Raw genomic sequence first — 26,603 nt, 5'->3', positions numbered from 1 at the left:
AAAACAGTCCTGTATTTGAACTCTGTTCATAGTTTTTTTTTGAACAGTTTAGACAAAACTGCTGGAAATTAAAACAATTTCCTGCATTAAGCTGAGACAAGTATATATACAGCCCTATACAGTTTCCTAGCTTTCCCTCCCCCATTTATGTGTATTGGTGACAGTGGGTATAAAACAGCCTGAAAGTGTATGCATGTACCATAACATCTAGACTTAATATATTGTGGAGTATTCAATAACCATTATGTAGAAGGTAGATAAGAATTAAAAGGGTTTAATTTCCTAGAAAGAAAATGGAAAAATGGTCATTTTTAAAAAATAAAGTTTATTAGATCATAATGTTGTCTGAATTTACCAAGTTTGTCAGAAGTCAACTCAAAGCTTCCAATGTAGTCTATAATTCCTTAATCAAAGTCAGCAATTTATGGACAGCTTCAGCATCTACAGTTGACCTTTCACTAGCCAGGCAAACTTCCCTTAAAATTAAAAAAAAAAAAAAAAATTTTTTTTTGTTTTTCATAGTGCATCCATCCCTCCCACTTTTACTGTTTTTATGAAACTTAAGGTCAGTTATAATTCCATTATAGTTACCGAAATAATCGTAGAGACTGATTCATCTTCTCAAATTCTCTTGCTTTTCTATGTCCCTTTTGAATAACTTCCTCTGGGAGATTAGCAAGCCTTGCTGCATTAAAGCCATAGCTTTTAGGACAAGCTCCCTTAATGAATTTATAGAGGAAGGTAATAGTCTCCTGGCTGGGGTCTTCACATTCATTTTCTACCATGCATGCCTTAAGAAAGAAAAATATTAGCGATACATGTGCTAGCAACAGAAGGGCCCTCTCAAAAAACCGAATTTGTGGAAAAAAACTATTTGCACATACCATATGTCCTAAGCGCACAGCAACATTTTGAGAATAATCTTCTACTAATGAATGGTAGTGAGTTGAAAATAATGTACGACATTTTATAGTCTCAGCAAGTTCTTTAACAACTGCATTTGCTATTGCTGTCCCATCAAATGTTGCAGTACCTCTTCCTGTTAAAGTAAAATATGCATAAGGATGTAACTCAAGGGAATTAAAATAAAAATGCTAGGACAGAAAAATAGCATCTGTTAGTATATCCATGTCTAAAAGCATTCTATAAATAGACCTTGTTTAGCTAAACAAGTCTGCTTAGCAGCCCATGGGGAGTGAGGTTTCTTTTAAATACAGTATCGCTCAAGGTCAGAAACTTCGTGAGTCCTCCTATTAGTGTTCTCATCCCTGTATTATGTTTTATTATAATTTATTATAATTGAACAACGTAAGGCCTAGTAATTAATGGATAATCAAAAGCCTTTCACAATATCACCTTTTATCTGCAACTATGGGTCTGTGCCATAATGGTGAGTGCATGCTCTAAAGACAGTCATATTGTTTAGATATCCTTCAGATAATCTTGTAGAAAAATTCTTTGGACAAATGTTTGTAAGATAGCCTTCAAATGAAAAGTTTAATGTCTTACCTAATTCATCCACAAGCACCAGAGAATGTGCTGTTGCATGCATAAGTATGCTGGCAGTTTCACTTAATTCAACAAAAAATGTACTTTCACCTAAAAAAAAAAAAAAATCACAAATGCAAATCATATTATATAAATTCTTCTTTTAGGTTATATAGCTATCATGAGCTACACATACTGGTATAAAATATTAAATCTCATTAAAGACTGTACAGTGATTGGCCGGGCACGGTGGCTCACGCCTGTAATCCCAGCACTTTTAGGAGGCCAAGGCAAGCAGATCACCTGAGGTCAGGAGTTCGAGACCAGCCTCACATGGTGAAACCCCGCTTCTACTAAAAATACAAAAAATTAGCTGGGTGTGATGGCGTGCGCCTATAATCCCAGCTACTGGAGAGGCTGAGGTAGGAGAATCACTCGAACCTGGAGGCAGAGGTTGCAGTGAGCCAAGATCATGCCATTGCACTTCAGCTTGGGCAACAAGAGCGAAACTCCATCTCAAAAAAAAAAAAAAAAAAAAAAAGAGACTATGCAATTCTTAAAAAGTGGTGTTTTTAAAGTAACACCAGAAAAATCAAACATTAGATTTAAAAGGCTCACATACAAGAAGCAAATGTATTTTATCATATCTAAATGAATGAATGAGAACTTAGGTGGAAAACAAAAAACTCACCTGACATTATTCTATCTGAGGCACCAAGTCTAGTAAACACTCTATCAATTGGTGTGAGCCTGCACACTTCAGCGGGGACGTAACAACCCATCTGGGCCATTACAGCTAATAAGCCAGCCTGTGGATGAGGGAGGAAAAGGTCTTTTATGACTGTTAGCAAGAGTTTTATAGACAATAAACTTTTATCTTTCTTATGAACCCTTATGTAAGAGCTAGGCACTCTAAAAAAATTTTCACAATCCTGTGTAGGTTGGTTCTATTCTGAAATCCATTTGCTAAAATGGAGAAAGTTGAGGCTGAGAGAGACAAGAGGCATAGGGCCTCACTGGCCTTTAAAACATCAGAGCCTGCTTACTAACCTCACTACCCTAGTGATTCTCAACGTCGGCCAGAATAGAATCACCTAGGAGCTCTTTAAAACTACTAGAGATGCCTAGAATCAATTCCAATCAAGAGAATCCATTTCAGGATGGAATCTCTGCACCCTTTTTTTTTTAAACATTGTCACAGGTGATTCTGATTTAAAGAAAAAATTTGGAAATCACTATACACACTATTCTGCCTCTCTCTAGCAAACTAGGTGAACAGAAGTATACTATAATGCAGGAGAGCAGCAGGGACCAGCCAATTACTACCTCTATTTCTTACAACCTTTTAAAAATACAAAAAAACTTTACAAGTTCTGTGGCTGGTCAACCCCTGGTTATAAAGGGAAGATAAATACAATGCCGTAAGAATTTTCTTAAAAAATGAGCTAGGCATGGTGGTGCACATCTATAGTCCCAGCTACTGGGGAGCAGGAGGATGGGTTGAACCTGGGGGTTTGAGGCTGCAGTGAGCTGTGATGGCATCACTGCACTTCAGCCTTGGCAACAACAAAAAAAAAAAGGGCCAGCATGTCATCCCTAAAGAGCAGTTTCCAACAGTTGCTAGAGGTCATGAACTGTATTTGCTTTCTTACCTAAGTTGGCCATAGGCTGTTCACATGAAGCATTTCTGCAAATGAGTCTAATTTTAAGGATAAACCTGTAACATTTCATCTTTTCATACAGCCTTTGTATTTTTGTTCATTATGACTATACCTACCTTCTGAGGAAATGAATTCAAGTCAAAGAGTCTCAAGACCTGAATGACTGACCTCCTTCCCCTTTTTAACATATATTCCCCTTAACATTAAGCAGAGATGTTTCAGGTAAATGCTCACTTTTATAACACAGGGAGTATTTCCCTTTGCTTTCTATTAAGTCACTGGCTGAATTTTATGTAACTGTGTTTGGAAAATGATCACCTAAGTATGTTGTTCCTAATGTCACAAATGACTTTCTGATAACAAAACCTTAAGAAGCAGTTACCTGTCTCATGAGTGTAGACTTGCCCCCCATATTTGGTCCAGTAACAAGCACACAATAGGCTTTGCCATTTTCCTGCTCCTCTTCCTCACAGCCTATTAGAATGTCATTAGGAATAAAATCATCTCCAAAAAAAGTCTTCGTAATGCAAGGATGGCGTGATCCTTTAAGCTCTAAGAAGGGGGGGGTATCTTCTGGCAACAGAATTACTGGGCGACACATAGGACCATCACCCCCTCGACTGTAGTTAGCCAGGCACAGTAAGACATCTGTTAAAAGAGAGGGTAACAAGTGAGGCTTCATCTTTGGAGGTTTTATCAGCCTAAGTGTTTTACAGGTCTTCATAACACGTTTCATTATAAGAGAGAGAACTTTCAATTACAGTCCAAAGATCTGCCCCCTCAAAATACGTCTAACATCTGGACCAGAGAAGTGCCAAGGGAAAGCTAAAAGAGCAGAGGCCAGGCACGGTGGTTCACGCCTGTAATCCCAGCACTTCAGGAGGCTGAGGCAGGCAGATCACGAGGTAAGCAGTTCGAGACCAGCCTGACCAACACAGTGAAACCTCGTCTCTACTAAAAATACAAAAATTAGCGGTGCCTAATACAGGTGGCACATGCCTGTAATCCCAGCTACTCAGGAGGCCGAGGCAGGAGAATCACTTGAACCTGGGAGGCAGAGGTTGCAGTGAGTCAAGATCGCACCACTGTACTCCAGCCTGGGCAACAGAGAGACTCTGTCTCAAAAAAAAAAAAAAAAAAAAAAAAAAAAAGCAGAGAGACATGCTACACTTAAGCCTCTTACTTAGCAGAATGTGCCAAAGTTGGCACACTGATATTAAAACAATCTCTGAAGACTGGTTTTTGAACGCCTGTGCTGAGGAAGGATTTTAGATTACCCAGTAACTAAATGCAACACACTAAAAGGAAGTGTATTATTCTGTTCCATTGGATACTTGTGTTCAGATCAAAATAGTGTTGTATTACTGTGTTACAAATTCAGGTAAACTACAGTTATTTAAAAACAAAAACAGGGCTGGGCGCAGTGGCTCATGCCTGTGATCCCAGCTCTTTGGGATATCAAGGTGGGCAGATCGCTTTGAGGTCAGAAGTTCAAGACCAGCCTGGCCAACATGGTAAAAACCCTGTCTCTACCAAAAATAAATCAGCCAGGTGTGGTGATGACCACCTATAGTCCCAGCTACTGAGAAGGCTGAAGCAGGAGAATTGCTTGAACCCAGCAGTTCGAGGCTGCTATGAGCTAGTCATCCCATTGTACTCGTCTGAAAAGAACAAGACCCCATCTCTAAAAAATTTTAAAAACATATACAACATAAACCTAAACTGTAAAACAGCAATGGTTCCAGGTAATGTTGGCCATGACATTTAAAGAACAAAATTGTTTATGAAGTTGAGATGGTTGCCAAATTGTAAATTCCTAACTCAGGGCTTTGAAAAATCAATTGCAGGAAAGAATCTTCGACAATTTGGCTAAAGAAAAAAGGAACGATTGACCTTTTAAAATTGTAAGCAGATGGACTCACTGAAATACAAGGGTTGTAATAAAATGAAATTTTAAAATGATGGATCAACAGATAGTGTAACAAAGCACCTTGAAACAGTATTCACCAAATAATAAAAAGCTCAACTAAAAATAAAATTTCATCTAAAATAAAGTCTGTCTCATGAAGTATAACACATTTAAAAATCTTTTGGGCTAGGTGCGGTGGCTCATGCCTATAATCCCAGCACTCTGGGAGGCTAGGGCAGGTGGGTCACCTGAGATAAGGAGTTCAAGACCAGCCAGGCCAACATGGCGAAACCCTGTCTCTACTAAAAATACAAAAAATGGCTGGGCGTGGTGGCTCATGCCCATAGTCCTAGCTACTTCGGAGGCTGAGACAGGAGAATCACTTGAACCTGGGAGGCAGCAGTTGTAATGAGCCAAGATCGTGCCATTTCACTCCAGCCTGGGCAAGAGCGAGACTTCATCTTAAAAACAACAAATCTTTTGGCCAGGCCCCGTGGCTCATGCCTGTAATCCTAGCACTTTTGGGAGACTGGAGGATCACCTGAGGTCAGGAATTTGAGACCAGCCTGGGCAACATAGGGAAGCTTCATCTCCCTTCCCCCACCAAAAAAATAAAGCGAGGCAGGCAAGTGCTTACCTATAAATCCTAGCTACCTAGGAGGTAGATATGAGAGGTCTGTCCTGGGTAACAGAGCAAGACACTGTCTGAAAACAAAAACCTTTTATTCAATTTAATTAAAGACTGAAGAAAGGGCCAGGCGCAATGGGTCATGCCTGTAACCTCAGCACTTTGGGAAGCCGAGGCAGGAGGATCACTTGAGCCCAGGAGTTCAAGACCAGCCCTGGCAAACCGTGAGACCCCATCTCTCTACAAACGTTTAAATATTAGCCATGCATGGTGGTGCGTATCTGTAGTCTCAGCTACCTGGGGAGGCTGATGTGGAAAGATCATTTAAGCCTGGGAGGTCAAGGCTGCAGTAGCCGTGGTTGTGTCACCATACTCTAGCCTGGGTGACAGAGCAAGACCACGTCTCAAGACTGAAGAAAGGCCAAAGGGCTACTAAGATAAAAGCGAGTTTCAGGTGAGTAACTTAAAATTGCTGTGGGCAGCCTAGTCAGGATGCAAATATGTATATGCATGTCAAAATATGTACCATATATACCTTGTTACTTATGTTTAGAGATAATACACAGCTGGCATAGAGCACTACGTATGAAAGCCTGAGGAACAAGCTTGTTCAAAGTCTTACCCAACACTGCGATACACTCTACAGCAGACTGCCAGTCCTTGTAATTTTTATCAAAGTTATAGAACAGTCGCCGCATGCAGTCCTTCAATGATACATCTCTCCGTTCTTCAGCATTTATGAGATTAGCCAACTTCTTCTCAATAGTTTTGGTCCAGTATCGTTTACAGCCCTTCTTGGTAGATTTCAATTCGTATTCTTCTGGCAAATTGCGAGTGGTGAAATTCTCAGGAATTTCCAACTGGTAACGGTTCCTACCAATCCCCCAATAGACTATGGTCCTACAGCCAATTCTGTTGCGCTGTTTCTCTAGGTATTCCAGGAGGCTCTGTTCATTTTCTCTTATGTCAGCAAGAGCTTGGTCATAATCAGAGTCAAAGCCTGCTTTGGGAGTAATAAGTCCAGTCTTTCGAGCCTTTTCATGGTCAAAGGCTGTATCCCATCGGTTCAGTTCTGTAGTCAAATCAGGAAAACGGCCTTCAGGATTTTTTGTCTGCAGAGAGATGACCTGCTTAAGGATTTTAGACTTAAAACCATCAATGACTTCTTCCATGATCCCTATAATTTTACACATTACTTTGAATCCTTCCAGAGCAGAAAGAAAATCAATGATCTTTTTTTTGCTGTATGTAGTTTCTTCATACATTATAGCCCTGCTATCTGGATGGTTCTGACTCTTCAGGGGAGACCCAACATTATGAATTTTACTGAGTAGTCTCTCAAGATCTGGAAGCTTCTTTAGAAGCTCTACAACTTCGGAGATTTTGTCAGGCACAACCATGAGGTCTTCTATGGCATCTAGACGATCATTGATAGCATAAGGGCTACAGAGTGGGGCACAAAGCCATTGCTTTAGGAGCCGCTTACCGAAGGGAGTATGGCAAGTATCAACCCTCTCTAGCAGCGTTCCTTCAGTAGAACCGTTTGTTCCATTCAGAAAAATCTCCAAGTTGTTTAATGTCACTGCATCTAGCACCATTCGTTGATAGGCTTTGGTGAAGATAGCACCAGATCTTGTAGTGCTGACTATGTCAGAATCCAAGGGAATATATTCTTCAAAATTAGCCATTGATAAAAGCTCCTGATCAATAAGGCATTTTTTGAGGTAGAAGATACAACCACCTAGAGCAGAGAGGGCCAATTCACTTTTCTCTCCTGGTGTCAACCCAATGGAATCTGACTCTGAAGTCATACCTTTAAGCACCTGGGGTAACATCACCCCAATGTCATCACTTAGCTTTTCCCGAAAATATCCTTCCTCAAGGAGAGTTCTCAAAGTTTTGGATGCATCCCAAAACTGGGAGCCAGGTATCAGACCTTCCTGAAGAGAAGAGGACAATGAACTCTTTAAAATTGTTTTCGTTTCCTTTGAGAGATTTCCTTTTTCAAATAAGACTTGTACTGGGGGATAGTGTGCCACTAGAGTCCTAAATCTCGAACAATGGCGATCATCTGAAAACTGACCTATGAAAAACTTTCCCAGTGAAGTATCAACAAAGCACACACCATATGCACGAGTATGGCCAGAAGAATCTTCCTCTTTTTCTTTGAGGCTAAGAAGATACTTACTGTAATTCTCAGAGGGATCACCTTCCAGCACACTGTAAGTCTGTGTACCCTTGGTAATGATCCTACAGATCTCCCTCCTCACCACTCTATCATACTTGGATATATGTACCATCTTTCGGCATCGTGCCTCCATCATTTCCGGAGTCTCAGTCTGTTCCACTCGTGCTACTTTATAGCCCTTCTGCACCAAGGAGTCTGAATAACGGCCAAATGCAATTTCAGGAAAGCCAGAATGGGCCCAGTTGCCTTTCATGAATACCAGCCCCAGTTCACTGACTCCAATAAGAGCATCCATGTGGTACAGTTCATAAAATTTCCCCACCTTATAACAGATGACAAGATCAAAGTTCTGAGACTTAATCTGCCACCACTTCCTCATCCCAGGAGTACAGGAATTGAGGAAATCCTCAGGCACATAGAGTGTAGATGCATTAAAATCGGGGTGATCAGGCCGCCTCCTGTGCTCATCTCTTCTCTTTTCCTCCTTAAGCCATTCTAAAGTTTCATGATACCAAACAGTAGGGCGACTACTGTCATCACCACCTCCACTAACGTGGGCTTGGGATTCAGAATTTTGAGGGGCAGAGAAAGCACTCAAAGTATTCTTGGTTTCTGATGAAATGCCAGTTGCTCGTTTGGTGGCTGAGGGCATTTCCTTCCTAGAACTTTTCCTTTTAAGAGAGCCATTTCCAGTGACCACTCTCTTCCGCTTCCGAGCAACTTTGACAGGGCTGTTCGGGCCTTCACTCTCACTATCCCCCACTCCACTGCTTATTTCATCACTGCTTCCTTCCTCCTTAGTGTCTGGCTTAAATTCCACATCAGAGCCACCAATGTCACTCTCAGAGTCTGATATGACCCTTCGTTTTTTTATTTGGCGGCTACTTCGCCTAGATCCTTGTGTCTTAGGCTGTACTTCCTCTTCACTCTCAATTTCATTATCTTCTTCACTCTTATCTGTTACATAAGTTGTGCCTACCTGCCAGGAAAGGAAGGAGTATTTAAAAACAAATCAAAATTTGGAAAACCATAATATAGACAGTTAGACTTATGATTTTTTGACTTTATAATGGCACCCATGCAGCCACTCTGTTTTTCATTTTTAGTACAGTATTCGATAAATTACATGACATGGTCAATTCCTTATTATAAAATAGGCTTTGTGTTACATGATCTTGCCCAACTTTAGGATAATATTTAAGTGTTCTGAGCATGTCTGAGATAGGTTAGGCTAAGCCCAAGCTACAACATTTGGTGGGGTAGGTGTATTAAACACATTTTTAGTTTATGTAACCCCATCATAAGTTGTGGAGCCATCTGTACTACTGTAAATTCTCTTAATATGCTGCAACTTCATATACCAAAAAAAGAACCCACCTCCAGAAATTAGAAACTTCTCAATGAACATCAACTTCAGTTTCACCTGACATTAAAACAATTGTCATTTTCCATGCCAATAGTTCTCCTGCAAACATGGTGGGAAAAAACTCTCTGGACTTGCTGTAAGTGTGGCAGGCGCCAACCCCACCCCACAAAGTGACATAATACAAGAAGGGTAAGGATTCTCTGCCCACTGAAAGCAGCATTATGAAGGAAGCAGAGTGGGTATGGGGGTAAGTCGACTCTCTGGCTAAAAGACTAAAACTACAAAAAAGATTGCGCTGAGGCTTGAGTTTGAGTTCAAGTGCGATTCCAAGGGAATGCTATTAAGAGATGCAAGCATTTTGAACTGGGAGGAGGTAAGAAGAGAAGGCAAAATGATCCAGTTCTAAGCCTCATCTTTTGTTTTACTATGAAGACAATAACATCTTGAGGTTATGTTCAAAAACACAAAGTGCTGCACCGGGCACAGTAGCAGGTGCCTGCAGAGAGAATCACTGAGCCCGAGTTCAAGGTCAGCCTGGCAACACAGTGAGACCCCATCTCTAACTACAGGATTAAGTGATTGCTGTCATGGGAGTTCTATTTATGACAAAGCTGTTGGCATGACCATATATCATAAATATCAGGAGGTGATGTCCTCATTAATAGCATAAGAAAGAAGTAAGCAACTTATACTGGTTCTAGTGTTTGCTCTTCCATAACTGGCTGTCTCAACTCAGGCCTAACACATTCACCTATTATGATCTCCCTCATTTGTTAAACCAGTATTAGGCTAGATGATCTCTGTAGCTGCCATCCAGTTCTAAACCTCTGATAACGTTATGATCCTTAGTTTCAACCTTAAAATTAAAATATCCACTTTATCAACTTGCTTATTCCCTATTTCATCTACTGAAAGAGGAACAAAACTTGAAACTGAGCTCAGTTATAGATGAATGTCTTTTAGGATGTAGCTCATTAATTTGATAGATCAGAGAATAATGATGTTTCGGCTTCCCTGGGCCACACTGGAAGAATTATCTAGGCCACACATAAAATACACTAACACTAACGATAGCTGATGAGCTAAAAAACAACAACAACAACAAAAAATCACAAAATGTTTTAAGAAAGTTTACGAATTTGTGTTGGGCCAATTTAAACGCCGTCCTGGGTCACGGACTGGACAAGCTTGTTCTAAATTAATTATTTTTTCACTTCCATAACTTTTTTTTTTTTTTTTTGGTGACAGAGTCTTCTTGCTGTTACCTGGGCTGGAATGCACTGGCACGATCTTGGCTCACTACAACCTCTGCCTCCCAAGTTCAAGCAATTCTCATGCCTCAGCCTCCTAAGTAATTGGGGCTACAGGTGTGTGCCACCACGCCCAGCTAATTTTTGTATTTTTTACAGAAACAGAGTTTCACTATGTTGGCCAGGCTGGTCTTGAACTCCTGTCCTCAAGACATCCACCTGCCTCAGCTTCCTAAAGTGCTGGGATTACAGGCATTAACCACCACACCTGGCCCCTAACAAGTTTTAATTCACTTTATCCATGACCATTAAGGTTTGAGCCAAGTGTATTTCAAGGTTTATTTAACATCTATTCTTACCAATGCAAAATACAACAAAAAAAGTTTTAGAATTAAAAGCATAAAGCTGGGGCTGGGCGCTGGGGCTCACGCCTGTAATCCCAGCACTTTGGGAGGCCAAGGCAGGCATATCCCTTGAACTCAGGAGTTTGAGACCAGCCTGGGCAACATAGCGAGACCCCATCTCAATTTTTTTATAAAAAGCATAAAACTGGATAATTAATTTCTAGGGCCTGACTATACCCTTATATATGTATTACTCCATCTTTACTGTCCCAAGCTCTCTACTTCTTACCAAAATGGTACTACTTCTTGCTTACCCTGCCAGTAGGTTTGAAAACGTAAGTAAAGGCCGGGAGCAGTGGCTCAAGCCTGTAATCCCAGCACTCTGGGAGGCCGAGGCGAGCGGATCACGAGGTCAGGAGATCGAGACCATCCTGGCTAACACGGTGAAACCCCGTCTCTACTAAAAAAAATACAAAAAAAAAAAAAAAAAAACTAGCCGGGCGAGGTGGCGGGCGCCTGTAGTCCCAGCTATTCGGGAGGCTGAGGCAGGAGAATGGCGTAAACCCGGGAGGCGGAGCTTGCAGTGAGCTGAGATCCAGCCACTGCACTCCAGCCCGGGCGACAGAGCGAGACTCCGTCTCAAAAAAAAAAAAAAAAAAAAAAAAAAAAAAAAGAAAACGTAAGTAAAAAGGATGCTAGCTGTTGAGATTCTAAGTAACCTAACTTATCCTACAGTCCAGGGAAGTACAGAAGTATGCATGTATATATAATAAAATAATACAGCTGGGCGCAGTGGCTCATGCCTGTAATCCCAGCACTTTGGAAGGCCGAGGTGGGCAGATCACAAGGTCAGGAGTTCGAGACCAGCCTGGCCAATATGGTGAAACCCCATTTCTACTAAAAATACAAAAATTAGCCGGGCATGGTGATGTGTGCCTGTAATCCCAGCCACTTGGGAGACTGAGGCAGGAAAATCGCTGAAGCCAGGGAGATGGAAGTTGCAGTGAGCCTAAATCATGCCACTGCACTTCAGCCTGGGTGGCAAAGTGAGACTCCGTCTCAAAAAATAAATAAATAATAAAAATACATTAAAAAAAAAAAAAACATATACACACATATATAAAACAAGGTATCTTGTTCATCCACCCTCCCCCTTTCTTCCCCCATCACCCTAACATAAATAACAACTGAATGCTTGCAATTGTCCCACCTCCATCTCTTCTTCCTCTTCTGGCTCTGAGGGCTCATCACAAACTGCCAATTCAAGCCTCTTAATCTTGTCTTTATTTAAGGCTTCATCTGCACGTTGCATTGCTCTCAGTATTTCAGGCTTTGCACTGTAAAAATGACCTCCCTTCTGGGCTTCCTTTGATTTTGAACCTAGAAAGAAATGTATTTATAAATAATAAGGGCTGGGTACAGGGGCTCACACCTGTAATCCCAGCAGTTCAAGACCAGCCTGAGCAACATAGCAAACCCCATTTCTATCTTAAAATATATATATGCCAGGCACGGTGGCTCACGCCTGTAATCCAGCATTTTGGGAGGCTTATGGGGGCAGACTACTTGAGGTCAGGAATTCGAGACCAGCCTGGGTAATGTGGTGAAACCCCATCTCTACCAAAGAAATACAAAAATTAGCCGAAGGTGGTGGTATGCACCTATAGCCCCAGCTATTTGGGAGGCTGAGGTGGGAGAATCACTTAAACCTGGGAGGCAGAGGTTGCAGTGAGCCGAGATTGCACCACTGCACTCCAGCCTGGGCAACAGTGCAAGACCCTGTCTCAATGGAAAAAAAAAATTGTGTGTGTGTGTGTGTATATATATATATATACACACATACACACACACACACAACTTGTGGACACTTGACTCAACCTACAACATTTGCCCTAATGAACAAGAATGACAACAATTAAGTATAATTTGTAATGCCCCATTACTTTTTATTGATATAGATAGATCAATAAAGCATACAAGGAATACATATTGAGGGAAAAACTACTGGTGAAACTAAAATCATCAATTTTACTTCCCTGAAGGTGCCCTATGGGGTCACCCAGGACTTAGTCTCTCTTCTAATGACCTGGGTGTACAGCCCAAAACAGGTAGGGCATACCTCTTTAAGTGAGGCAGAAGATTTAAAAGAGGTTTGAGAACCTTTCTTAAAAATTTACTGGCTGGGCACAATGGCTCGTACCTGTAATCCCAGCACTTTGGGAAGCCGAGGTGGGCAGATCATGAGGTCAGGAGTTCAAGACCAACCTGACTAATAAGGTGAAACCCCGTCTCTACTAAAAATACAAAAATTAGCTGGGTGTGGTGGCACATGCCTGTAGTCCCAGCTACTCGGGAGGCTGAAGCAGGAGAATCACTTGAACTCAGGAGGCGGAGGTTGCAGTGAGGCAAGATTGCACCACTGCATCCCAGCCTGGGCAACAGAGCAAGACTCCATCTCAAAAATAAAAATAAAATAAAAAATAAAAACAAATAAAAAAACACTTCAGGAAGACAAAGACTACACTGGCAGTTACATGCAGCTATGATAATATGAGTCTGTCCCAAAGACAACTAGATCAGATAAATCTAAATACATAAAAGAATAACCAACCAATGTGCTACTTTAAGGGGCCTTCACATTTTGAAAGAGTAGCCCCATTCAGACTCAATGCGTTAAAATTTATTTCTCAAAACAGTTCGTTCCACCAAAATACAACTTTAGGGCTGGGCATGGTGGCTCACAACTGTAATCCCAGCACTTTGGGAGGCCAAGGCGAGTGGATCACTTAAGGTCAGGGGTTCAAAAGCAGCCTGGTCAACATGGTGACATCCGTCTCTCGTAAAAATACAAAAATTAACCAGGCGTGGTAGTGCATACCTGTAGTCTCAGCTACTAGGGAGACTGAGGCGGGAGGACCACTTGAACCCAGGAGACAGAGGTTGCATTGAGCCAAGATTGCACCACTGCACTCCAGCCTGGGTGACAAAGTGAGACTCCGTCTCAAAAAAAGAAAAAAGAAACTGCCTCCCAGGTTCAAGCAATTCTCCTGCCCCAGCCTCCTGAGTAGCTGAGATGACAGGCACGCGCCACCATGACCAGCTAATTTTTGTATTTTAGTAGAGACGGGGTTTCACCATGTATGGCCAGGTTGGTCTCCAACTCCTGACCTCAGGTCATCTGCCCACCTCAGTCTCCCAAAGTGCTGGGATTACAGGCATGAGCCACCACACCTGGCCTTATTGATCTCTTTTTAAAGTCATTCTGGGCCGGCCCAGTGGCTCGCGCCTGTAATCCCAGCACTTGGGAGGCTAAGGTGGGCGGATCACTTAAGGTCAGGAGTTAGAGACCAGCCTGGCCAACATGGTGAAACCCCAACTCTACTAAAAAATACAAAAATTAGCAGGGCCTGGTGGTGGGCACCCATATTCACAGCTACTCAGGAGGCAGAGGCAGGAGAATCGCTTGAACCCAGGAGGCAGAGATTGTAGTGAGCTGAGATTGTGCCATTCCACTCCAGGCTGGGTGATAAAGCGTGACTCTATTGCAAAAAAAAATAAAAGTCGTTCTGCCAAATATTTTTTTAAATCTCAAAATTGGTCCTAGAAGAAACTTTACATATCATCTGGTTCAATAAGAGATCATTTTATATTTTATTCACTTATTATTTTATTTTATTTATTTTTGAGATGAAGTCTCACTCTGTTGCCCAGGCTGGAGTGCAGTGGCGCGATCTTGGCTCACTGCAACCTCCACCTACCAGGTTTAAGCAATTCTCTGCCGCAGCTTCGCGAGTAGCTGGGATTACAGCTTATTTTTGTATTTTTAGTAGACACAGCATTTCACCATCTTGGTCAGGCTGGTCTTCAACATCTGACCCCGTGATCCACCCGCATGGGCCTCCCAAAGTGCTGGGATTACAGGTGTGAGCCACTGCACCTGACATTTTTTTTTTTTTTTTTTTTAAAGACGGAGTCTCGCTCTGTCGCCCAGATTGGAGTGCAGGGGTGTGATCTCGACTCACTGCAACCTCCACCTCCTGGGTTCAAGCGATTCTCTTGCCTCAGCCTCCCAATTACAGGCATGTGCCACCACGCCCAGCTAATTTTTGTATTTTTAGTAGAGATGGGGTTTCACCATGTTTGCCAGGCTAGTCTCGAACTCCTGACCTGAGGTCATCTGCCCACTTTGGCCTTCCAAAGCGCTGGGATTACAGGTGTGAACCACTATGCCGAGCCCCAATGCAACCCCAATGAGATTCATTTTAAATACAAGTAAACGGTATCAGAAAATAAGTTACTTTAGCCAGATCACCCAACTACTTGGGAGTCTGATGCAGGAGGATCACTGGAGGCTAAGAACCACCCTGGACAACATAGCAAGACCTTCATCTCTTTTAAAAAAAAAAAAAAAAAAAAAAAACTATTTAAAAATTAGCCAGGTATGGTGGCAGACACCTCTAGTCCCAGTTACTGAGGAGGCTAAAGCAGGGGGGAATCACTTGAGCCCAGGAGTTCAAGGCTCCAGTGAGCTATGATCCCAACACTATACTCCAGGCTGGGTGACCAAGTGAGACCCCCATCTATTGAAAACAAAACGAAAAAGTTGGCTGAGCCCGGGGGCATGGTGGCTCATGCCTATAGTCTCAGCACTTTGGGAGGCTGAGGCGGGCGGACTGCTTGAGCTCAGGCAGGAGTTTGAGACCAGCTTGGGCAACATGGCAAAACTCTGTCTCTATTTCTTTTAAAAAGATTAAAAGAAAAAACAAGTTACTTTGCTTGGCCAATATTATATGACAAGTTGGTAGAAGAGAGAACAAAACTTCCCAATCCTCTTTCCACCTGTATGTCAGATCACCATTTAGATTTAATTTTAGACAAAATGTCCCCAACCCTTTTTTGTAGGATGAGCACTATGATGAAAGAGTATGATTCTGGGAATTTCCCAGTTATGTGGGAAACTGACCCTTGTTCGGATTTTACAACACTGAGTTCAACAACGTACTAGACTGGAGACTCCTGGGAGGCCGAAGTGCGCGGATCACCTGAGGTCAGAAGTTGGAGACCAGCCTGGCCAACATGGTGAAAACCCATCTCTACTAAAAATACAAAAATTAGCTGGGCAGCCAGGCACAGTGGCTCACGCCTATAATCCCAGCACTCTGGGAGGGGGAAGTGGGTGGACTACTGGAGGTCAGGAGTTCAAGACCAGCTTGGCCAACATGGTGAAACCCCGTCTCTACTAAAAATACATAAAATTAGCTGGGCATGGTGGCGTGCACCTGTAATCCCAGCTACTCGGGAGGCTGAGGCAGGAGAATCACTTGAACCCAGGAAGTGGAGGTTTCAGTGAGCTGAGATTGCGCCATTGCACTCCAGCCTGGGCCAAAAGAGCAAAACTCCATCTCAAAAAAAAAAAAAAAAAATAGCCAGGCAACGTGGCATGTGCCTATAATCCCAAGCTACTCGAGAGGCTGAGGTAGGAGAAACTCTTGAACCCAGAGGCAGAGGTTGCAGTGGCCCGAGATCGAGCTGCTGCACTCCAGCCTGGGCAACAGAGTGAGACTCTGTCTCCAAAAAAAAAAAAAAAGAATTTGTGCAAGAGATGATGGGGTGCACCTAGCCCAAGTGAAGCTAAACGTGCAGGGCTGTTGATGTCTGTGATAAATAAGACTAGACCTGGGAAGAGAAAGTTATGGTTCCAGGAGTTCAGTGTGAAATTCAACTCAGATGTGCTCATGAGTGAATAGTTTGGAGGCCAGGTAGTGTGCATCTCCATCTTTCCTAGAGAATGTCGCTGATCTATAGGCTATGTATCCTAATGACATTAACTTTATCTTGGACTCTTCAAGATGGGGGGACAGTTTAGTTTACCCTTATTATATTAAGGGTATAATACTGCTGTAAGTCACTCAAAAGACAGAAATAAAAATTCCATTCTACAAAACAAAACAGCTAAAGATCACGTTATATCCTTTTCCCATGCCAGAAGCTTTCACAACTACCACCCTTGCAATTTACTGGGGTAAAATACACTTAATTTCACCATATGGAAAAAAGTCTGTCTCTCTCTCTCTCACACAAACACACACACACACAGCAGTAGTGACTCTTACCTGTATATGGCTTTAAAAGTCTTTTGCTAACCCAGCCCCTTGTTGGGCTGTCATCAAAAAACTGTACATGAACACGGACTGATTTCCCTTTCTCGCGGATGAATGTTCCATCAAAGGGGTGGTTGTAAACCAGACAAGGCCACCAGGGGTAACCCTCCATCTTGGCCCAAACCAAATCTCCTGGTGAGAAGTCACAACTGTTGCCAAAAGGAAATACATAACTTAGTTAATATTTGGTCAAGTTTCCTTAAAGGCAGTTACCTACAAATAAACAATTCCAAGAAAGGTATCATTAAGACTCCTTTGAAGTCTTCTGGCATTAATATTGAAGCACAGAAATTCTAGAATAATTTTTAAAGTCACACATTCAAGTCATTTTAAAAACGTAAGCAAGCTGATATCATAGTGAATATTTAACTATGAAGACAAACACAAATATAGTTATGTTATTAGGGTAAGAAACTTACTCAGAATCAAAGTTTAAAAACCATGGCAGAATTTTGGTATAATGCTGATGGCAGGAAAAAGGCATGGACTCACTGTATATGCTCTCCAAATTAATAGCTCCTACACAATATGGTATGTACATATCAGAAACAGGATCTAACTCACAATATTATTATAAAGCATACTGATTATATAATTTACTAAGTAAATTATCTAATTCATTAGACTTGCTTGGAATCTTTCTCACTTACCATCCTATGTATTCTGAAAGCTACCTAACACTCTATTACCCTCCCCCTACAAACTAGTTTTGCAGAAAAACTCAAGTCAACAAGTGAGTGCCTAACGTGCCAGAGTATATATATTGCTACAAAATCAAAAACAGATTTTGAATCTTCACAAAAATAGATTTAGCCCTGTGAGTTTTCAGGGGTAGGGGGGAGGAATCTAACAAAATACAGAAGAGCTGCCCGTCAGTGATGGAGAGGCCACAAACTGCTGATAATCCCTGCCTAAGTATTAGATACCTAGGCCTACTTAAAGGTTTCACTGAATAACTTCAAAATTAAAAGAGGCACACAACAAGAACATTTTAGACATTTTAGAATAACAATTAGCCAATTGAAACCACATGATTTTGACCCAATCATGAAATATAAAGTCTCCCTTTCTTCAAAAAATGTAAGTATAGGCTGGGCGCAGTGGCTCACGCATGTAATGTGAGCAATTTGGGCCAAGAGGGAGATCTCTTGGGACCAGGAATTCAAGACCCGTCTAAGCAATGTAGTAAGGCATGGTCTCTACTTAAAATTTTAAAAAATAGCTGGTTATGGTGGCACACACCCCTGTAGTCCCAGCTACTTTAGAGGCCAAGGAGGGAGGATCACTTGAGCCCACGAGTTTGAGACCAGCCTGGGCAACATAGTGAGACCTCGACTGTACAAAAAAATCCAAAAAAAAATTAACCAAGTGTGGTGGCATGCACCTGTGGTCCCAACCACTAGGGAGGCTAAGACAGGAAGATCACCTTAGCCTGAGGGGGTTCAGACTGCAGCAAGACCCTATCTCCAAAAAACTAATAATAAAAATAAAATAACTCAAGTCTCTGACTGAGACCTGAAAGGCATGTGCAAAAAGGACCTCATTTTAAAAGTTTTATATCTATAATATGTAATCAAGTTTTCTTTTTTTTGGGTGGGGGAGGGCGGTGGGCAGGACAGGTTCTTACTCTGTCACTCAGACTGGAGTGCAGTGGCGTGATCTTGGCTCACCAGCCTCTGCCTCCTGGGTTCAAGCGATTATCCTGTCTCAGCCTCCCGAGTAGCTGGGATTACAGGCGTGCATCACTACCTTGCAGCTAATTTTTGTATTTTCAGTAGAGGTGGGGTTTCACCATGTTGGCCAGGCTGGTCTTGAACTCCTGACCTCAAATGATCCACCTGCCTCAGACTCCCAAAGCGCTGGGATTACAGCGTGAGCCACCACACCCAGCCGCCTTCTTCTTCTTTTTTTTTTTTTTTTTTTTTTTGTGAGACAGTTTTGCTCTGTCGCCAAGGCTGGAGTGCAACGGCGCTATCTCGGCTCACTGCAACCTCCACCTCCCCGGTTCAAGCGATTCTTGTGTCTCAGCCTCCTGAATAGCCAAGACTATAGGCACGTGCCATCACACCTGGCTTATTTTTGCATTTTTTTGTAGAGTCAGGGTTTTGCCATGTTGGCCAGGCTCGTCTCAAACTCCTGACCTCAAGTGATTCACCCGCCTTGGCCTCTCAAAGTGCTAGCATTACAGGCATAAGCCACCACACCCAGCCAAATAAAGTATTTTTAACATATAAGTTAAGCATTCTAGTTTTATTCCAAAGTAAATACAGTAGGCTCAACAAACGTATCCTTGGGTTCCAGTCCAGATTCAACCAACCTAGATTAAAAATTTTAAATCAAAAATTTAAAACCAATAAAAAATAGTGGCCAGGTGTGATGGCCATGCCTGTAATTCCAACACTTTGGGAGGCTGAGGCAGGAGGACAGCTTGAGCCTGGGAGGTTAAAGGTGCAGTGAGATGTGACCACTGTACTGCACTTTAGTCTGGGACTGCACTTTAGTCTGGGCAACAGAGCAAGACTCTGTCGCAAAAAAAGGGAAAAAAATACAAAATTTAAAATATAGTTGAACAACTGATTTCATGGCATTTACAGTGTATTAAGCATTGTAAGTAATCTAGAGATAAAGTACAGGGGAGGATGTGTATAGGTTATATGCAAATACTACATTTCATGAGGGACTTGGACATCCAAGGATTTGGGTATTCACAGGAGGGTCCTGCAACCAATCCCCCTCAGATACAAAGGGAGGAGGGACAACTGTAACTTTAGTCTTAGAAAAGGGCTGTTACCTTAGAACTCTGTCATGTGTAAAATGCAGTACAAATTGTTTTAAATGATGTATGAGGTATCATGCTTTAAAAGATCACTAGAAGGCCGGGCGCGGTGGCTCAAGCCTGTAATCCCAGCACTTTGGGAGGCCGAGACGGGTGGATCACGAGGTCAGGAGATCGAGACCATCCTGGCTAACACGGTGAAACCCCATCTCTACTAAAAAATACAAAAAACTAGCCGGGCGAGGTGGCGGGCGCCTGTAGTCCCAGCTACTCAGGAGGCTGAGGCAGGAGAATGGCGTAAACCCGGGAGGTGGAGCTTGCAGTGAGCTGAGATCCGGCCACTGCACCCCAGCCTGGGCGACAGAGCAAGACTCCGTCTCAAAAAATAATAATAATAAAATAAAAGATCACTAGAAAAGAATTACTTCATTTCTAAGCAAGCAATTAAAAAAATTATGTCTTCAATTTGTTTACAAGATAAATGTGTATCCTCACTAGGAAAAAAATGTTTGTGTGAAAAGCTGAATCCAACCATTATCAGTTTTGAAATAAATTCCTTTTTGAAATAAAATGTTATTAGAAACATAAGCATTTAAACAAAAAATTTTGCTTTTCAACATCATTTTATCCTTTATTACCATTATAGTTACAGAATTTCACATATAATTTCTCTGCTGTTAAGAAACAGCAGTATGGGCCAGGTGCGGTGGCTCAGGCCTGTAATCTCAGCATTCTGGGAGGCCAAGGCAGGTGGATCACGAGGTCAGGAGTTCAAGACCAGCCTGGCCAAGATGGGGAAACCTCGTCTCTACTAAAAATACAAAAATTAGCCAGGTGTGGTGGCAGAGGCCTATAATCTCCAGCTACTCGGGAGCCTGAGGCAGGAGAATCACTTGAACCCAAGCAGCAGAGGTTGCAGTGAGCCCAGAACATGTCACTGCATTCTAGCCTGGGCAACAGACTCCATCTCACAAAAAAAAAGAAAAAAAAAGAAAGAAAGAAACAGCAGTATGCTGGGCCGGGCGTGGTGGCTCACACCTATAATCCCAGCATTTTGGGAGGATGAGGCAGGCAGATCACCTGAGGTCAAGAGTTCAAGACCACCAGCCTGGTCAACATGGCGAAACCCCGTCTCTACTAAAAAATACAAAAATTAACTGGGCATGGTGGCAGGTGCCTGTAATCCCAGCTACTCGGGAGGCTGAAGCAAGAGAATCCCTTGAACCCAGGAGGTGGAGGTTGCAGTGAGCCCAGATCACGCCACTGCACTCCAGCCTGGGGCAACAGGGCGAGACTCCATCTAAAAAAAAAAAAAAAAGGAAAAGAAAAGAAATAGCAGAATAGCAGTAAGCTATAAAATGCTAAGACTAAAAATTTTAGTAATATGCAGTTCCTCCAATGCTAAAAAGCTTGAAGAAAAAGAGTACTACTGAACATCTTGGGCCCAGGAAACAGTGGTTTCTAAGCCAAAAAAGATAATTAAACAGATAGTAAAATGTATTGTGTAACAAAACTAAAATCTTAAACATTTCTCAAAATTTTTCTTCACTCAATGCTAGCAAAGGAATTCTTTTTTTGTGTGTAAACTTGAATTCTTTAAAGGTAATTTTAAAATTTTATCTGTGGTAATCCTGCAGTTTTCAAGAATGCCAAAACAGGCCAGGTGTGGCAGCTCACACCTATGATTCCAGCACTTTGAGAGGATCTCTTGAGAGCCCAGGAATTTGAGACCAGTCTGGGCTACGTAGGGAAACCTTGTCTCTAAATTTAAAAATTAGCCAGGTATGGGATGGTGTGCGCCTGGGGTCCCAGCTACTCAGAAAGCTGAGGTGGGAGGATCGCTTAAGCTGGATAGATCGAGGGTGCAGTGAGCTGAGATCTGCCACTGTACTTCAGCCTGGGCAACAGAGCAAAACACTGCCTGCCGCCACCGCTCCTGCCCTCTAAAAACACCTTAAATTATGATTTTATGATTTTGCAAGTGCTTTTAAAGCTTTAAGTGATGTCTTAAATGTCTGGTATTCTTGGGGTTTTTAAAGACACTGGGGAAAAATGTTAAGAGGAACAGCTGACAGGTCAGAAAATAAATGTAAAAACTTTGATATAATAAGTAATGACCTTGTCTAAATATACACTAAACAGACCTTTTGAATTTTGTTTTAAAATTACATTATTTTTGCTTTCTCTTTAGTCCATAATTTTGGTGTCAATTACTAGTTGTTCCTAAAATATATAATCAACATTTTCACCAACTTTTTTTTTTTAATTATTTTTTGGCAGACAGGATCTCACTCTGCCACCCTAGCTGGAGTGCATGGCATGATCTCTTTGGCTCACTGCAGGCTCAACCTCCTGGACTCAAGTGATCCTCCCATCTTAGTCTCCCAAAGACCTGGGACTACAGGCACACGCCACCATGCCTGGCTAATTTTCATATTTTTTGGAGACAGGGTCTAGCCATGTTGGCTTGCCTTGGCCTCCCTAAGTGTTGGGATTAAATACGCATGAGCCACTGCGCCCAGCCTTCCTGTGGATTTCTTAAAACCTATAGAAACATTAACCACAGAGAAAATAAAAGGACAAATTCCACATTATAATCAATAATTTGTTCATAAAAAGATGCCATAAGGCTGGGTGTGGTGGCTCACACTTGTAATCCCAACAGGTTGGGACGCTGAAGTGGGAACATCGCTTGAGAGCAAGAGTTCAAGACCAGCCTAGGCAACATAGTGAGACCTCTATTATTCAACAACAAAACTATAAACTAAATGAAAGAACTCATTGTAGAAGAAGACATTTACATCACACACAACTGACAAAGAACTAGGAAAAAAAAGAAACAGCAAAAGACAAACACTTCAGCACAAGAGGAAATCTAAATGACAAACATTAAAAGATGCTCAGCCAGGCGCGGTGGCTCACGCCTGTAATCCCAACACTTTGGGAAGCTGAGGTGGGTGGATCACCTGAGGTCAGGAGTTTGTGACCAGCCTGGCCAACATGGTGAAACCCCATCTCTACTATAAAAACAAAAATTAGCTGGATGTGGTGGCAGGCACCTGTAATACCAGCTACTTGGGAGGCTGAGGCAGGAGAATCGCTTGAACCCGGGAGGCAGAGGTTGCAGTGAGCCAAGACCACACCACTGCACTCCAGCTTGGGCAACAAGAGTGAAACTCCGTCTCAAAAATTAAAAAGATGCTCAACATGTTTTAAGGCTTAAATGATTCAGGGAGCAAGTCCAAATGTCTCTGTAGCTCATCAGACTGTTCATGATTGGATCTCTGCTTAACTTCTGCAATGTTCCCTCCTCCTCCTTTCATCCTACCCACCATTTGCAGACCTTCCTCTTCCTGAACCAGCTTCCCACTCTCACTATAATCTGTCTAACCCTATTTTTGTCCTTCTGGTTTCGGTTTACAGAGCTGAGAGCCTAGCCTGACCCACATCCTCTCCGTCCCCTTTCCACTTGGGAGTCTAGAATTGCCTCTTTGCTTTGTCCTGTTCATGGTTGAATCCAGGATCCATAATGCCTAATGCTGGGCTCGGCAATGATCTAGACACTGTAGTTTCTTTAGAAACCTAGTATCAAATGCCCATCTTTCTTGAATACCCTGGAATCCTCTCCATAATGGGAGGTGAAGTATATACAATGTTTTATTTTTACAAGTATCTTAAACTCAAACCTCAAGAAACAAATAACATGTGCTATTCAATATGAATGTAAAGTACAGCCTTACAATAAATAGACCCATTTGGTTTGGATTCAACAATCAATTCATGCTCAGGTAAACAATACATCATGCTTTTCTAACCATGAGTTTGTTATTGCGGATGCTGGCTCTGTTCCCCACAAGCAGATTCTACTCATGTACAACTACCTATATTTAAACTGCGGGAACCGGTCGCTTAAACAAGAGTAACACTATAATTACACTTAGAAAAATCTCAGAATTCCTTTAAGACACTTTAAACTGGATTTAAATGGATTTGAAATCCATTATTCAAGAGCACTAACTAGCGGCCAGGCACGGTAGCTCACGCCTGTTATCCTAGCACTTTGGGAGGCTGAGGTTGGTGGATCACTTGAGGTTAGCAGTTCCAAGACCAGCCTGGCCAACATGGTGAAATCCCATGGTGAAAAATTAGCCGGGCGGCGGTGGCTCACTTCCTTAATCCCAGCTACTCCGGAAGCTGAGGCAGGAGAATCGCTTGAACGCAGGAAGTAGAGGGTGCAGTGAGCCGAGAAAGCGCCACAGCCCTACAGCCTGGGCGACAGAGCGAGACTCCATCTCAAAACAAAAACAAAACAAAAAACACTAGCTGGCTCTCTTAAATGAGTTATTTTTTCTGAGCCTCTATTTCTTCATTTGTTCAAATAGCCAAATAGCTACCATTAAACTTTGTGTTTAATATCTGGTCAACGGCCGGGCTCGGTGGCTCATGCCTGTAATCCCAGCACTTTGGTAGGCAGAGGCGGGCAGATCAAGAGGTCAGCAGTTCGAGACCAGCCTGGCCAACGTAGTGAAACCCGTCTCTACTAAAAATACAAAAATAAGCCAGGCGTGGTGGCGCGCACCTGTAGTCCCGGCTACTTGGGAAGCTAAGGCAGGATAATCTCTTGATCCCGGGAGGCAGAGGTTGTGGTGAGCCAAGATCACGCCACTACACTCCAGCCTGGGCAACACAGCAAGACTCCGTCTCAAAATATATATATATGTATCTGGCAAACAAAAAGCGAGCTTTTCAAAATGTCTCCCGCTGCCCGGATAAAAAGCCCTAAACAGGCCGGCCGCGGTGGCTGGCGTCTGTAATCCCAGCACTTTGGTAGGCCGAGGCGGAGGGATCACCTGAGGTCGGGAATTCCAAGACCAGCCCGACCAACAAGGAAAAACCCCCGTCTCTACTAAAAATACAAAATTAGCTGGGTGTGGTGGTGCATTCTTGTAATCCCAACTACTCGGGAAGCTGAAGATGGGGAATCGCTTGAACCAGGGAGGCGGAGGTTTCGGTGAGCTGAGATCGCGCCATTGCACTCCAGTCTGGGCTTAAGAGAAACTCCGTCTCAATAAGGAAAAACAAAAAAGCACTGAACTGCCCAAAACGTGAGGACAACTCCCGGCCGGCTTCCCCAGAGTCGCGTCCACACATCTTTGACCAGGGCCCAATTAAGGCCTCTAAAAACTCACCCTCAACTTCGAAAAAATTACAATGCCCCATAAAAATTACACTGTTTCATAAAATAAAGTATTTTCCACTCGACACGAATTTCCACGTGCGTCAAAATATAGCTTCTATTTTCATTTGTGTGGGTGCACGTGGTCTACCTACTGCAGGACCCAGCCCGATCCCGGCACTTCGGCTCCCCTCGGCCCCGCCCCGCCCGCACCCCGCCCAATCAGGCCCCACGGTCCCCATGGTGACACACCCCCCCGCGCTCACAGCTCCTGGCCCACCCCCTCGGCGGCCCCTCACCTAGGGCGAAGGCCCACCGTCCCCAAGGCGTCTAGGCGACAGCGACTCTTAACTACCCAGAAGTGTCTACCTCGATCGACTACTGGAGCCCCAACTCACTGTCTCTGCGCCGGCCGAGGAACCTCCTTTTGCACCCCACATCACCTGGCTCTCGGCGTTCGCCCTCCCGCAGGCATTCCTCCTTCCCGCCACCCCGCCCCCCGCACCGCCCACCAAACGGGCCCGGCGCCTTCCCCTTCTGGCCCCACCCCCAGTGCTCCCACCTCCCGGGCCCCCGCCCCAGCCGGAGCTGCGCGGGTCGCCCCTTCCTTCGCCCAGCACCCCCACCTGGCGGGACGCGTCTCCTCCTTCCAAAAGGCCCGGACTCTCCGCGTCTCCCCTGCAGCCTTCTTCCTGCACAGCCTTTCTCCTCCGACCCTGTTTACAAGCTACACCCCCAAACGCTCCAGATTCGACCCCTGCACTCCTTCAAGCCAACTCTGCGGTCCCGCCTCCTCCGATCCCAGGGCCAGGCCGTGCAGCCCCCAACCTCCTGTGCGAGTCTCCCCTCCCCGGGTTCCGAGCGCCCCGCCGCTATGCCCCCGCCTTCGACCCCACCCCCACTCCGCTACCTGGTGGGGGCCGCAGGCGCTGCGGATCTCCGCAGCCCTCCGTTGAGGTTCTTCGCCTTAGGCGGCGACGCGGAGCGCGCCGAGGGCCTGGGCCCAGGCCCAGCCTCGCTCCAGGCCGCATCCTCGCCTAGGGAAGGAGAGGCCCCGGGGACAGCGGCGGCACGGCCGCCTTCGCGAGAGGCCCTGGCCGAGGCCTTGTTGGCATCACTCAGCGCCGGAGACTTGGGGAAGAAGCTGTACAGGGTGCTCTGTCGCGACATAGCGACAGCCGACAAGGCCCAACCGTTCTGTCGGACGGAGCGCCGAAACGCACCGCACCTACCGCGCGGCTCCTGCTGGCGGGAAACCTGGGGGGAGGTGCGCTCCGCCGGAGGAACCCGGGCCCCAGTGGCCAATCAACAGGCGCCTCGCCGTGCGCCGGCCGTGCGCGCCAGGCCCCGCCCCCGGGCGCGCGGCAACGTAGGGAGGGGCGGGGCTGGCACGCTGGCGGGGAGGGGCCAGCGCTGCTGCCGACGCTTGGGCCCCGCGCGGGGAATTGCTGAGCGTCTCTTCCCTTACCCTGCGGGGCTGGCCGGGCCGGAACACTCCGACCCGAGGTTGGTTGCGGCTGCGGGGCTAGCGGGCTCGGAAAGCCCTCCCTCTCTGGAGCGGAAGCGGGAACAGCGGGGACGCTCACCGCCTGGGCGCGGGTAGTCTGGGGGACCCGAAGGGCCGCGGAAAGGGGCTCGCGGGGAGAAACGCGTCCG

General features: G+C 44.2%; 1 protein-coding gene across 2 annotated transcripts; it reads right to left on the bottom strand.

Moving 5' to 3' along the window:
• Window positions 1–305: 305 nt before the first annotated feature.
• LOC105464990 (mutS homolog 6) lies at window positions 306–26,217 on the bottom strand. 2 transcript variants are annotated; one of them, XM_011713160.3, is made up of 10 exons: window positions 25,858–26,217; window positions 16,948–17,144; window positions 12,045–12,214; window positions 6,309–8,853; window positions 3,532–3,797; window positions 2,180–2,297; window positions 1,510–1,599; window positions 885–1,039; window positions 592–791; window positions 306–476 (listed from the first exon to the last, which is right to left on the bottom strand). In XM_011713160.3, the coding sequence occupies exons 1-10, from the start codon at window positions 26,115–26,117 to the stop codon at window positions 395–397; spliced, it is 4,083 nt and encodes a 1,360-aa protein (XP_011711462.1). In that variant the 5' UTR covers window positions 26,118–26,217; the 3' UTR covers window positions 306–394. The 2 variants fall into 2 exon arrangements, with proteins under 2 accessions (XP_011711462.1, XP_011711465.1); XM_011713163.3 differs by having other exon boundaries at window positions 26,180–26,195.
• Window positions 26,218–26,603: the final 386 nt, after the last annotated feature.

The sequence above is a fragment of the Macaca nemestrina genome, chromosome 13 (genome assembly GCF_043159975.1).
Source record: "Macaca nemestrina isolate mMacNem1 chromosome 13, mMacNem.hap1, whole genome shotgun sequence".
Classification (NCBI taxonomy): domain Eukaryota; kingdom Metazoa; phylum Chordata; class Mammalia; order Primates; family Cercopithecidae; genus Macaca; species Macaca nemestrina.
Note: the sequence above shows the minus strand (reverse complement) of the source record. Positions and strands in the feature narration are given on the sequence as shown.

Bases quoted from the DNA above. Each gene is read 5' to 3' on its own strand.
- LOC105464990 (XM_011713160.3), bottom strand. From the start codon at position 26,117: ATGTCGCGACAGAGCACCCTGTACAGCTTCTTCCCCAAGTCTCCGGCG. The intron at 8,854-12,044 runs GTGGGACAATTG...CTTTCCTGGCAG, and splicing joins AAGAGGAAGAAGAGATGGAG to GTAGGCACAACTTATGTAAC. The intron at 1,600-2,179 runs GTGAGTTTTTTG...TTTTTTTTTTAG, and splicing joins CTCAGATAGAATAATGTCAG to GTGAAAGTACATTTTTTGTT.